The sequence below is a fragment of the Trachurus trachurus genome, assembly GCF_905171665.1.
Source record: "Trachurus trachurus genome assembly, chromosome: 9".
Lineage (NCBI taxonomy): Eukaryota > Metazoa > Chordata > Actinopteri > Carangiformes > Carangidae > Trachurus > Trachurus trachurus.
Genome location: NC_139895.1, coordinates 5,404,924 through 5,419,545, shown reverse-complemented (window position 1 = coordinate 5,419,545; position 14,622 = coordinate 5,404,924). Strand labels below are relative to the sequence as shown.

Here is a 14,622-nt window from a genome sequence, read left to right as displayed (position 1 = left end):
AAGCTTCATTAAAAGTCAGTTGGTTCATGTCAACAAAGTCATTTTCCTGTTAAGACTGTTGAATGTGAATCAGATGTTAGAGGATGTGAAGGGGGAAACGCTGCTTTTTAACCTTAAACCCATGTTTTGAGTTTTTTTCCTATAATATCAATATAAAGACGTTCACAGTTAAGTTTCATTGTGATGTGTTTAAATGCATCTGGGACATTTTAGTGCACATAACCTAGTGGTTTCCCAGTGGTGATGACGTGTTGTTTGCTGTATGTTTAATGTTTACTCTTGCGTTAAAGGAGATAGTTCACCCAAAATTCAAATTTCATTATTATTATCTACTCCCCCTCATGTGGACTAAGGGCTGGGAGAAGTTTCAGAGTTATCCGTGGCTTCTCTGAGTTACAGCGGGGCTCCGTGCAGCACTGCATGTCCATATGACGGTTGAGAACGGAGCTCACTTTTCTTCGTTCGTTTCTTTTTTTATCTTCATTGATGTTTTTAACTATGGAGGTTTGCATTTAAATTTTGTTTATACCTTGGTATGAATGACAATAAAGGAATTCAATTCAATTCAATTCAATTCTTCGTCCAAAAAGACACACCAAAAAACATCTAAATACCTCCATAGTGCTCGTCTGTAATGTCCCTCTTGTATTGAAGCCCCAACATGAGAAATTGTTCCGCTGGTCAGTGCAAATCACGCGAGATTTGCTACAGAGATCTCCTACATTACCTCAAAACAAAAACAAACAAAAAAATTAAATAAGTCTATATTTTAAGCTTGTTTGTAGCGGAAGCTCCCAGTGTTGCTCTGCCGGAATCTCGTGCGATTTGCGGAGCCGTGAACTGGGCGTCGATGCAAATCGCGCCAGATTTAGAGCTAGATCGCTCCACTCTGTCCTTTTATTATCCTGTCTATATCGTATGTATCTGTTCGGAAGTGTACTATTTTCCTCTTTGTATCCTATTCATTTTCTTTAACAAAGTTATTTTCCTCTGGAGTGGCCTGGCCGAATAATTTCCTTCGGGATGAATAAAGATCTATCTATCTATCTATCTATCTATCTATCTATCTATCTATCTATCTATCTATCTATCTATCTATCTATCTATCTATCTATCTATCTATCTATCTATCTATCTATCTATCTAATCTATTTGCACAGACACAGGAAGAGCAGTGAACTGAGACACTGGGAGCTTCCGCTACAAACAAGCTTAAAACATAAGACTTATTTAATTTTTTTCGGAACAATTTCTCATGTCGGGGCTTCAATACAAGAGGGACATTACATACGAGCACTACGGAGGTATTTGGATGTTTTTTTGGTTTGTCTTTTTGGACGAAGAAAAGTGGTATCCATTCTCAACCGTCATATGGACATGCAGTGCTGCACGGAGCCCCCCGTAACTCAGAGAAGCCACGGAGGACTCTGAAACTTCTCCCAGCCCTTAGTCCACATGAGGGGTGAGTAGATAATGAGTGAAATTTGAATTTTGGGTGAACTATCCCTTTGACGCAAGAGTAAACATTAAACATACAGCAAACAACACGTCATCACCACTGGGAAACCACTATGTGCACTAAAATGTCCCAGATGCATTTAAACACATCATGTTCGTCGTGTGTTTTGTGTGTCAGAGGTGACGGTGTGGGAGTCTGATCTGAGGCCGTGTAGCGGCGACAACCGGGTGTGTGTCACCGACCTCGGAGACTGTGGCCTTGGGTCAGCCTCGTCTGTGTGGGGTGAGTACACACACACACACACACACACAGCAGAGAAATGTGCATGTGTTGTTTAGACTGTCGCTGTCATTTTCAGTAACTTGCAAATATTTACCTACAATAAGATTTGAACAATTGATCACTGACTATAATGAACAGATTTATCAATGAACTACTCATTTAAGCTCTAAACTCTACTACTACTTATTTAAATACAGTAACTACTGCTCATATCTGTCAGATATGTGGAGTAAAAACTACAGTGGGGTGTAAAATGTAAACATCAACAATAAACAGAAACTATTCACTGACATATGTATAAATGCAATACTCGAAGGTTTTATATTTTTCAGTTACAGATTAGTATTTAACTAAGATTTGACATCAATAGGACATGGCAGGAAAGTAAATGACCAATTTATTTAAGTAAAGTAATACTGTTAAAGGTGTTTCTTTACACTAGATAAATGAATGAATTTAAAAGATATATATACAGTATATATTCTTAAAGGGATAGTAGCATTTTTTTTAAAGTGGGGTTGTATGATCTACAAATAGCCCCTAAGTACTTTAATTGCAGTAGAAGACTCTCTGCACTGCTCCCGTTAGTAACGCCAGCCCATAATAGCCCTGCCCACAGATTTACAACATACAGTGTTGTGAACAGACCCAAAGAAACGGCCTATTTTCGTGGCCTAAAAGAGGTTTTACCTGAAAAAAAAATACACAGTTCCTTTGTTCACTATAATATAATTTTTTCCAGCCCCTCAAAGTGCAGGAAAAACACAGTTTTTATTTGGACCTAACCAACTGCTGATCGGCGGGCGCTAACCCTGGGCGGAGGGATACGTGAGTTGGGTTAGTTAGGTCCAAATAAAAACTGCGTTTTTCCTGCACTTTGAGGGGCTGGAAAAAATTATATTATAGTGAACGATGGAACTGTGTATTCTTTTTCAGGTAAAACCTCTTTTAGGCCGTGAAAATAGGCCATTTCTTTGGGTCTGTTCACAACACTGTATGTTGTAAATCTCTGGGCAGGGCTATTATGGGCTGGCGTTGCTAACGGGAGGAGTGCAGAGAGTCTTCTACTGCAATTAAAGTACTTAGGGGCTATTTGTAGATCATACAACCCCACTTAAAAAAAAATGCCACTATCCCTTTAAATAAGTTGGTCACGGCCTCAGACTTTCCTGCCATGTCCTATTTATGTCAAATCTGAGTTCAAATCTAAAATACTAATCTGTAACTGAAAAATATAAAAACTTCATCTTATTTGACAGGGGTATGAATAATTTTGGGCTTAAGTGTGTGTAGTCTTGATAAGGACAATGCTAAAGTTTGTACAGCAAACACAATGTTAAAGGGATAGTTCAACATTTAGTCAGCTCCTCCTCCTCTCACCATAATCCCTACAGTCATAGCAGTAGGTTCATCACCTTTAATCATCGGTGCATGTTGTTTTGAGATCGGCGGGGCAGAGACGTGAGCTGCTCAGTGAACACAATCCAACAACTCCACAACGCTCTGGTGGACAAGTTGAGACCTGCACATTCACCACGCTATGAGATAATCATGTAACATTAGAGACAAGAGTTGTTTTAGAGGCAAATTCAGACAGAACTACATTCCAGACACGGCTGCTGCTGGGCGGAGGGATTTCAAAAGCGCAAGTAGTTCAGAGTATTTGCTTCATGTGTCGTAATGTTACATAAGTATACATGATTATTTCCTAGTGTGGTGAATGTGCAGGTCACAACTTGTCCACCAGAGCGTTGTGGAGTTGTTGGTGAGAGGAGAATCTGACTAAATGTTGAACTATCCCTTTAAACAGATACAGAATTTACCCACAAACAATAAAAAAAAAACATAATTTATGTAATATAAGAAAGAACCTAATGATAAAATAAAATCTGAATAGACAGAATGCACGACAGTAGCACACAATGGAAATACAACATTTGAGAACAAGTAGCTTAGTTTCCTTCCACCTTTAGCAGAATGAATCACATTGAACCACAACTAGAGAAAAGCTTTAATTTATCAGTTGGTGACATTAACTCTGGTTCCTCCTGTTGTTGTTGTTCTGCTGCAGAGACTCTGAACATGTCGTGTCACTGCAACTCGTCCTACAGCTCTCTGACCTGCGATCTGAGTCTGGAGTCGAGCAGCGTGACCGCCACGCTCGCCTTCAGGAGGTACCGACTCCACATCCACCTCTGAACCTCCTTCTGCACCTTTACGCTCATCTTTATCTTTCCACCTTGTTGTTTTTGCTGCAAAAACTCAAAATCTTTCCAAGAATATTTGTCTTATTTCTTGTCAAAATGTCTCAATTTTTGTCAAAACTAATCTCTTTCCACTTAAAATAAGACTCATCACCTAAAAATTAACTTGTTTTTAGACAGTTTTCACTTGTTTCAAACAAATTTTCACTTGAAATAAGTAGAAAAATCTGCCAGTGAAAGCAAGTTTTTATGCTTTTAATAAGAAAGAAAAACTTGCTCCACTCCACTTTACTTATTTAAAGTGGAAAATTTGCTTGAAAAAAGTAAAAAGTGTCTAAAAACAAGCTACTTTTTAATGTGATGAGTCTTATTTTAAGTATAATTAGATTTATTTTGACTAGAAATAAGACAAATATTATTGGTAAGATTTTGAATTTTTGCAGTGTGTTCTTTATTTCTGCAGTAGGAACAGAATCTTCTCCTGTAAACACATCTTCAACCCGTCGGCCGTCCTCACAGTGACAGCCAGGGTGATGGACAACGTGGCGGGGGCCGAGGGCAGGTCGCAGCCTCACACTGTGACTCTGTACCAGGCAGGTTAGTGGGACAGTTTGAGCTTTGAACCTGCGATCACTCCACTTCACTTCCCAGTAACCACACACACACTGTAAAAACTCAAAATCTTTCCAAGAATATTTGTCTTATTTCTTGTCTAAATGTCTCAATTTTCATCAAAACTAATCTCTTTCCACTTAAAATAAGACTCATCACCTAAAAATTAACTTGTTTTCAGATACTTTTCACTTTTTTCAAACAAATTTTCACTTATTTTCACTTATTTTTTCATAAGTAGAAAAATCTGCCAGTGAAAGCAAGTTTTTTTTGTGCTTGTAATAAGAAAGAAAAACTTGCTCCTGCTTCTACTTATTTCAAGTGAAAATCTGCTTGAAAGAGGTAAAAAGTGTCTAAAAACAAACTACTTTTTAATGTGATGAGTCTTATTTTAAGTGTAATGAGATTTGTTTTGACTAGAAATAAGACAAATATTCTTGGTAAGATTTTGAGTTTTTGCAGTGCACTTCCTCTCCTCGTCTCCTTGTCTCCTCGTCTCCTCAGTCAGACCTCCTCAGCCCGTCCTCTCGGTGCTCGGCTCCACCGACGACTCCGTCAACGTGTCGTGGAGGAGCAGCGACGGCGGCGGCTGTCGGCTCCGCTACCGAGCCAACGACTCTCTGACCTGGTCTCAGGTCAGTATCGGTGTCAGGGACCGGTCCGGCCTCATGCTGCAGCATCTTACAGTGGCAGGGTGAAGTTTCTGTTAAAGGAATAGTTCACTAAAATATGGAATTCAGTCATTAGTGACTCAAAGGTCATCTGGAGACCCGGGAGGCCGGTTCCTAGTCCAACGAAATCCTTATATGAGAGTCAATAGGAACCGACACAAAAACGTCCATAAAACTACACAACAACCATTTAATATTCCTCCACACTGCTCGTCCACTGCAATCCAAGTGTCCTGAAGGGAGATAGTCCAGAGTTTACTGGAAACGATGTCATTTAGGACATTTTAACAGCCTAAACAGTCCTGTATTGAATTTGCCTCGGGTGCACTCTGGCATTCACGCGACGCACGCGGACGTGACTGGACTTGCCATAGTGACGTTTTTTCGGGTAAACTCTGGACTATCTCCCTTCATGACACTTGGATTGCAGTGGACGAGCAGTGTGGAGGAATATTAAATGGTTTTTGTGTCGGGCGCTATTGACTCTCATATAAAGTTTTGGTTGGACTAGGAACCGGCCTCCCGGGTCTCCAGATGCACTTTGAGGAATGAAAAACTACTCCGGAGTATTCATCAGCATGAGGGGGAGTTACTAATGACTTAATTTCATTTTTTGGTGAATCATTTGCTTGCATTTCCGTGACTTGTGTCTTTTCAGAACGTTGAAAAATGTTGCATCACACGAGAGAGGTCTTTACGACAATACGCAGATACGAGACCGAGAGAAGTGTGTGTGTGTTATTTATAAAACCCACTTAAAGTGCTGTACAAAATACAATGTAGTTAAAGCAGAAGTAAGTGATCCGGTGGTTTTGGCTAACTTCTTGTCAGCCGATGGAGTTAGCAGTCCCCGCCCTCGTCCCTACGTCACCACATTCACGCGCATCCCTTGGCTGCACACACAGAGAGGACTGCCCCTTTATGCCGTTCTCTCTCCTCATTGGATAAAGGTTGTAGGATACAAGGAAAGTTTTCTCCTCGGCTTACAGCAGAGCAGAGTGACTGACAGACCCGTGTTTCAGACCAAACACTCTATAGAAGTGATTGCTGTCGGAAGATACAACTATTTAAGACTTATATTAACACAAACATTCTGCTTACTTCTGCTTTAATCATGACAAATATAAATAGAGCTAAGAAGAACTCAATATAAAACAAATTCAGAGAAAGTAAAGAGGAGGATGAGCCAGTTCCAGCAATTTTAACAAAATCAAACAAATATTTAGCTGTTTTTCATTTATCACTGATTGGTTTATTTGTACACTTTATTATGAGTTGCCTCTTTTGTTTTATTAATAAACACTTTGATCTTTAGTTGAGAAATGGCAGTGACAGTGTTAGTGCATCTGACATCCGGCCCCATTCGTAGCCTCTCTGATTCATAATAAAGATAACAACAAGTTAGATCAGGTGACTGTTTCCAAACAGACGTGTGACATAAAGTCAGAGTAGAGTTCAGATTCAGTGATGCTGCAGCTGAACTCCAGGTAAACGGTGAAGACAACAGCTGCTGAGTCAGAGTCAGAGTGTTGACGTCGTCTCCTCCTCCTCTTGTCTGTGGTTCTCCAGCCTCCAGATGTTGTGACGGTGCATCGGGACCAGACGTCGGTCCAGACCATCTCGGGCCTCCTGCCTCTGACGGCGTACAGCGCCGCCGTGTCCTGCAGGAGGGGCGGGGCCGGCAGCTGGAGCATCTGGAGCCCCCACGTCACCGTGACGACGATGGAGCGAGGTAACGGGGATAATAGACGGACAGGGGGACGAAAATACGTTACTGTCAAGTGTTTTTTTATTATTTTAATTTAGACAAGACAAAAGTCAATATCCACAAGGTGGCAAAGTGAAAATGAATTTAAAGGAATAGTTCACCAAAAAATGAGATTCAGTCATTATTGACTCACCCTCATGCTGATGAATACTCCGGAGTAGTTTTTTATTCCTCAAAGGTCATCTGGAGACCTGGGAGGCTGGTTCCTAGTCCAACGAAAATTTTACATGAGAGTCAATAGCACCCGACACAAAAACGTCCATAAAACTACACAAAAAACATTTAATCTTCCTCCACACTGCTCGTCCACTGCAATCCAAGTGTCCTGAAGGGAGATAGTCCAGAGTTTACTGTAAACAATGTCATTATTGAGGCAAGTCTGGTCACATCCGTGTGCATGGCCTGTGGCAAATTCAGTACAGGACTGTTTAGGCTGTAAAAATGTCCTAAATGAGGTTGTTTCCAGTAAACTCTGGACTATCTCCCTTCAGGACACTTGGATTGCAGTGGACGAGCAGTGTGGAGGAATATTAAATGGTTTTTGTGTAGTTTTATGGACGTTTTTGTGTCTCATATAAAGTTTTCATTGGACTATGAACCGGCCTCCCGGGTCTCCAGATGCACTTTGAGGAATAAAAAACTACTCCGGAGTATTTATCAGCATGAGGGGGAGTCAATTGACTGAATTTCATTTTTTTTTTTGGTGAACTATTCCTTTAACAGTATGTACAATGCACAACACACATCAGACAACAACACAGAGCTTGAAATGGGTATAGTATAAATAAAATAAATAAAAATAAAAAAAAGCTTTTAAGAAATAAGGAATAGAGTAAAAAAAAAAAGAAAGAAAGAAAAAAAAATAGAGAAACCCTATGAGGAATTTAAAAGTCTGAGTGCAGAGGGGACAGATGATTTAGAGAAGCGGTTGCCATATTTTGTCCTCTTTTCTGCATCCAATAAGTTATTTTCTTTTGAGACACACAGCTATTAATTTCACAAAGCCACATTTTAATTGGAAGGCAAGGCAAGGCAATTTTATTTGTATAGCCCGTTTTTACCAACAGTTTGTCTCAAAGGGCTTTACATAGCATCATAACAACATCCTCTGCCCTTAGACCCTCACATCCACTGAGGAAAAACTCCAGGGGGACGAGTGTTTGATTTCCACTTTATCCTGATACATTTCTGTACGTTTATGAGCATAATTTGTCTAAAGATTGAAATGAGTAAAGTTCCCTCATAAACAAATGTGGAAACGTCCTGTGGAGTGTTTTTAAAGAGTTAACGAAGTGTCAGAGCTCTGGTTTCAGTTCATGTTTCTCTGTGTCAGCGCCGTCCAGGCCTCCGCAGGTCTGTTACAGAGTGGAGGGAACGGACTCTGGACGACGTCGACTCCTTCATCTCACCATCTGGAAGGTAAACAGTCGTCTCATCTTTAAAGGGATAGTTCAATATTTTGGCAAATTGGCCCATTGCCATAATCCCTATAGTCTTAGCAGTAGGTTCGTTACCTTTAATTGTCGGTGCATGTTGTTTTTAGAACGGTGGAGCAGAGCCGTGAGCTGCTCAGAGCTACACTACGGAGGCTAATGGGATTTCTTGGTTTCCCTCATCAAACTCATCAAATACACAATCCAACAACTCCACAACGCTCTGGTGGACAAGTTGTGACCTGCACATTCACCACGCTATGAGATAATAACACAACGTTACCAGACAGAGTTGTTTTAGAGGGAAATACAGAGACTGCTTGATGAAAAACTGTCCCCGAAGGCAACGTGCATCAGCGGTTTTGCATGAATTTCCCTCTAAAACAACTCTGTCTGGTAACGTTGTGTTATTATCTCATAGCGTGGTGAATGTGCAGGTCACAACTTGTCCACCAGAGCGTTGTGGAGTTGTTGGATTGTGTATTTGATGAGTTTGATGAGGGAAACCGAGAAATCCCCACTAGCCTCCGTAGCGTAGCTCTGAGCAGCTCACGGCTCTGCTCTGCCGTTCTAAAAACAGCTTGCACCGACAATTAAAGGTAACAAACCTACTGCTATGACTATAGGGATTATGGTGAGAGGAGGATCTAAAAACCCACAAATAAGACGTTCATCTTCTAAAACCGTCTCGTCTCTCTGCAGAGTCCCGACCACGAGGCCACAGGTCGTATCCTTGGTTACCAGGTGGCGAGTCGCTGTCTGCAGCCGGACCGGTCGATGCTGAACGTCACCGAGGCGACGGCGCCGCTGGTGGAGGAGGAGAGGAACTGCAGCGTCACCGTCTCAGCCTTCAACACGGCCGGACACGGACCCGCAGCACGACTCAGCATCCACGCACACACACACAACGGTGAGCGACACACACACACCAACACACACACACACACACACACACACACACACACACACACACACACACACACACACACTCTCTGACAACGAAATGAAAACTGAAGGAAAGAAAATTTTGGAAGACACTGCAGGTGAATAGGGTAAAACATTGAACTAACAGATATCACCATGAAACTTCCCAAGTTTATCACTCACATTAAGGCAAATAATTTTTGTATTACAAGTTTTGTCAAATTTGATGTTTAAATATGTAAATGAGGCAATATCTTATTAAATATGCGCTAATTTGCATATATTTCCAGAACCGAAATCTGAACAATGGATAAAGCCACTTTCAAAATTCTTGTTTTATTTTGTTGACATATTAGAGTCAGAAGTTTTTACAGAGGAGGATGTTGGATTTCTCTCTTTATCACTCTGTAAATGAGAAAATACTGTCACCAGCCCTAAAAAAAAATCAAATTTCTCCATGTTTTTAGTAATAAAATGTTGTATAAATGAGGCTGTGAATGATATATCAACAATCCCCTCTGTAAAAACCTTCAGAATATAGACAGGGGTCAAACTGGAAGGTTTGGTGTCTGGAAGTGCTGCTGAAGTGGAGATTTCTAGCTCAGAGTCTGAGTCTGAAAAACTCTTTCTGAGGAAACGACCTTTAAAGACTTGGACTGTAAAATTACATCGATTGTTAATGTAAATCGTACTTTTACAATTTGTTGTGGATACGGAGGAAATTACAATTTTTGGAGCCTTAATAATTGTTCAGGAGAGAGAGAGCTTTACAACGATACCTGACATGACATGGGTCAGACTAACTTCTGGTGAATTTAGGAGACGAAAGAGACAAAATGAAGTAAAATAAAAACCTTAATGTGGATTTTCTACCATTTCTTTTGACTTTTCTGAAAGGATACATGTTAAGGAAGAAAAAATAATCTAAAATCTTAAATTTGTTCAGTGCATGAAAAAACAGTGTTTTGCCTGTTAGTGCCTCGTCTTATTAAGCAGTAATAGAGACGTTAAAGCATCTGTTCCGTAACTAAACTAAATGTCAGTCAACTGCACCGTTATCACACACACAGAGCTGAAGTATGTGCTGCTCTGGTAAATTGCTAATCACAATGATCAGGCTTCAACTTTTTTTAAACTGATATTAACAGATTTAAAACGTGTGCACTTCATTTAAGCAACATCCTGTTTGTGCATGTGCATGTGTGTGCATGTGTGTGTGTTGTCTCATAGAAGGAAGCCGCCGAGTCTTCTAATGATGTTCAGATAAAACCTCTTGCAACATCAAATGGTCTCTTGAGTTTTTTTCCACTGCAGAGACGTTGATGAGTGTGATGATGAGCTGTCGGTTACCTCGACATCCTGCAGCTTCACAGCTTCACAACTCAACTTTGAATCAATTTGAATAAACTTTGATGCTCGGGGAGGAAAAACGCTGCTGTTTGTGTTAATGTGTGTTAATGTGTTATAACCCTGTTGTTTCTGCAGATCTCTCGTCAGTCAGAAACTTGTGGATCTCCAGTTCTTTGCCCGACGCCAGAGGCCTGAAGGTCCGATGGGAGAGTCCTGCAGCTCCACCTGTCAGTCATTTTGTCGTCCAGTGGCGCTCCGAGAGGCGTCCGTCCGCCAGCTGCTGGTCCACGGTGGACGGAGTCAACTCCTCTGCTCACATACCAGGTACGAGTCGACTGAAAACAAAAAGGAAAAGTTAGAAAATGCAAATGTTCTTTCAAATTTAAGTGCTGATCCATGAGAAGATGTAAAAACCATCTCAGTGTAGTTTTCCATCTCCTCTCTCAGCTTCTCTCTGGAGCTCTAGTAGCAACAGGTTGGTGTCAGCCAATCAGAAGAGAGGAGGAAGCTCTGAGCCTCTCTTCTGATTGGCTGACTGTTTTATAAAGTGATCCGAAATAAAAGTATAGAGCAGATTTCAGAATAAAACACTCAGAGAAACCAAATCCTGCAAGTTGTTGCTGTTGGATGGTGGGTCCAGGTGGTGGTGAGGGGGCGGGGCTTAGTTGTGACATCACAAAGTGACAGGAAGTCCTGACGGCTGGTTTTAAGGCTCAGTTTCTGAATACAGGCTGTGTGCATTTCTCTGTGGACTGAGGCTTTGATACTTTCACAGTATTAATATAGAACCTAGAGCTGCTTTATAATCACACTACACATGGACATCTACCTTTATACTGTATGGAGCTTTAACACAAACATCTACCTTTATACTGTATGGAGCTTTAACACAAACATCTACCTTTATACTGTATGGAGCTTTAACACAAACATCTACCTTTATACTGTATGGAGCTTTAACACAAACATCTACCTTTATACTGTATGGAGCTTTAACACAAACATCTACCTTTATACTGTATGGAGCTTTAATACAAACATCTACCTTTATACTGTATGGAGCTTTAACACAAACATCTACCTTTATACTGTATGGAGCTTTAATACAAACATCTACCTTTATACTGTATGGAGCTTTAATACAAACATCTACTTGGTTTCCTCTCTTATCTCTCACCATCTTCTCTCTGCTGAATCAGCCTCCTGTTTGTCAGATCATGTTCCTTCAGCGAGGCTTTTATTCTGAAACACGTGCAGAAGATCATGCTGACTCTGTGTGTTGTGTTGTGTTGTGTTGTGTTGTGTTGTGTTGTGTTGTGTTGTGTTGTGTTTACAGACGTCGACCCTGATGAGTCCTACCTGGTCAGTGTGTTCCCCGTCTACGAACAGCAGCTGTGTGGAGCTGCTCGGTCGCTGCCGGCCAGTCTGCAGCAGGGAGGTAAACACACACACACACACACACACACACACACACACACACACACACACACACACACACACACACACACACACACACACACACACACACACACACACACACACACACACACACACACACACACGTTTAAGATCAAGAGCTACTTCATTGATCTCTGGCTGGGAAATGATTATCAAAGTCAAAGATTTCTTTATTTTGTCTCGGATAGAGGGGGAATGGTGCATATACGCCATATAATATAGAAAAACATGTAAAAAATCACCATAGGTCACAATAAAAACATGTAGTAAAAAATAAATAAAAGGCTACAACAGTGTATTTAAAGTGCAGTTTGCATACGTCAGTACCATCCCATTCATAAAAGCAAAAAACAGTACAAAGCACTGTTGGATGTGCAGCTGGCATCTGGTTAAGTTTGAATGAAAGTTGCTGCAGAGCAAGATAATACACAGTTACTGCAGGTTGTCACGGCAGTATTAAAGGGATAGTTCAACATTTTTGGCAAATTGGTCCATTGCCATAATCCCTATAGTCATAGCAGTAGGTTCGTTACCTTTAATTGTCGGTGCAAGCTTTTTTTAGAACGGCGGAGCAGAGCCGTGAGCTACTCAGAGCTACGCTACGGAGGCTCATTATGGGATTTCTTGGTTTCAAACTCATCAAACTCATCAAATACACAATCCAACAACTCCACAACGCTCTGGTGGACAAGTTGTGACCTGCACATTCACCACGCTATGAGATAATAACACAACGTTACCAGACAGAGTTGTTTTAGAGGGAAATACAGAGACTGTTTGATGAAAAACTGTCCCCGAAGGCAACGCGCATCAGCGGTTTTGCATGAATTTCCCTCTAAAACAACTCTGTCTGGTAACGTTGTGTTATTATCTCATAGTGTGGTGAATGTGCAGGTCACAACTTGTCCACCAGAGCGTTGTGGAGTTGTTGGATTGTGTATTTGATGAGTTTGATGAGGGAAACCAAGAAATCCCATGAGCCTCCGTAGTGTAGCTCTGAGCAGCTCACGGCTCTGCTCCGCCGTTCTAAAAACAGCTTGCACCGACAATTAAAGGTAACGAACCTACTGTCGTAGCACATCTTTATATCAGATTTCTGGGAGAGAGAATGAGAGAGAGGAATAAACATAGAAACACACTGATTAAATTTACAAAAAAAGGTACCATTGTCGCAAAGAACACTTGAATGGGACGGGGGATGAATCAGTGAATGGCTTAAAAACTAATGTCTGTCAGACTGACCAGTCTGTGTGTGTGTGTGTGTGTGTTTTGTGTCTGTGTAGAAATTCAACCCGAAGATCTTCAAGAAGAAGCAGAAGAACGGCAGCTCTCCCAAACCCAGCTGTCCGTACTGCTGCTGCGCCGTGGGCAGCAAGGACCGCTCGCTCTCCGTCTGGGTCAGTACCTCCGGTTTAAAAACAGATTCTCAGATCAAATCACATGATCCAGTCTGTGTTGTTGAAAACTTTTTAGTAGGATCAGGAAAACTTTGATCCCCCAAAAATCTGGATTATTCTAACGCAGCAGTTTGGTGGATTCAGGAACAAAATGTGATTTAAGTTAAATTCTGGTCTAAAAACTGGTCAACTAAACAAACATTTATAATGTAATATATACATACACATTTATTGATTTATATTTTACACCTTATTTTTTAAACCATTACAGTGATAAAGTAAAAATAAAGTTGACTTTTGATTATTCCACAAATGAAGAACTTTTCGCCAACTACTGGATAATTTAATGAAATTTGAAGTTTGAATTTGAAACGTGTGGAAAACTGGTGGACACAATGGATTTGACTAGTTTGCTGCCGCTGCTCCACCTGTTGTTTACAGACCTTCAGCCTTCAGTCACATTTAACACTCAGTATCCAGTTTGGTCATCTTGTAAAGTTTCTATCTGGATCAGACTGATCCGATCCAACTGGGATAAAACAAAGTAGAGATGGATTAAATGATCCTAAAGTAGGCGGCAAAACAACAACATGGGATTTAAAAAGATGGATAATTTAGTTCCAGATTAAACCTTTTGAACAACTGAGTCCTGGTGATTAGTTCCAGATTTGTGCAGAAAAAACCTTGAAACCTCCGTGTGATTGTAATTATAGGATCATTATTTACATTGAAGTGTTAATATTATGCATCTTTAATTAGATGTACGTAATTTATAAGGATGTATAGTGTGTATATTTTTTTCTGACTTTTCTTATCTCTACCATTATATTATATTATATTATATTATTATATTATATTGTGTGATCCCTACTCGGTTTGCAAAGCAGTGGACCATTTTCCTGTAAATTTCCAGAATGTGAATTTGGAACCATGGGAAGTTAAGATGGGGAATGTTGGAATATTCCAAATTAGAAACTTTCCATGGGAATAACGGGAATTTATGGGGATTAACTGGAAATTGGAGGGTTATATAAGCAAACTGTATCATATCCAAACTGATAATG

General features: G+C 40.5%; 1 protein-coding gene across 1 annotated transcript in view; it reads left to right on the top strand.

Moving 5' to 3' along the window:
• The window catches only part of LOC310991837 (protein HIRA-like), a gene marked incomplete at both ends in the record, with an annotated part of 45,496 nt that overhangs the window by 8,967 nt on the left and 21,907 nt on the right, over window positions 1–14,622 (top strand). The window contains 10 exons of the mRNA XM_083979768.1: window positions 1,637–1,741; window positions 3,813–3,915; window positions 4,409–4,542; window positions 5,062–5,192; window positions 6,798–6,960; window positions 8,330–8,415; window positions 9,132–9,339; window positions 10,839–11,027; window positions 12,040–12,122; window positions 13,445–13,558. Of these exons, the coding sequence (XP_083835894.1) occupies window positions 1,637–1,741; window positions 3,813–3,915; window positions 4,409–4,542; window positions 5,062–5,192; window positions 6,798–6,960; window positions 8,330–8,415; window positions 9,132–9,339; window positions 10,839–11,027; window positions 12,040–12,122; window positions 13,445–13,558 (1,316 nt within the window). The remainder of the gene's footprint in view (window positions 1–1,636; window positions 1,742–3,812; window positions 3,916–4,408; window positions 4,543–5,061; window positions 5,193–6,797; window positions 6,961–8,329; window positions 8,416–9,131; window positions 9,340–10,838; window positions 11,028–12,039; window positions 12,123–13,444; window positions 13,559–14,622) is intronic.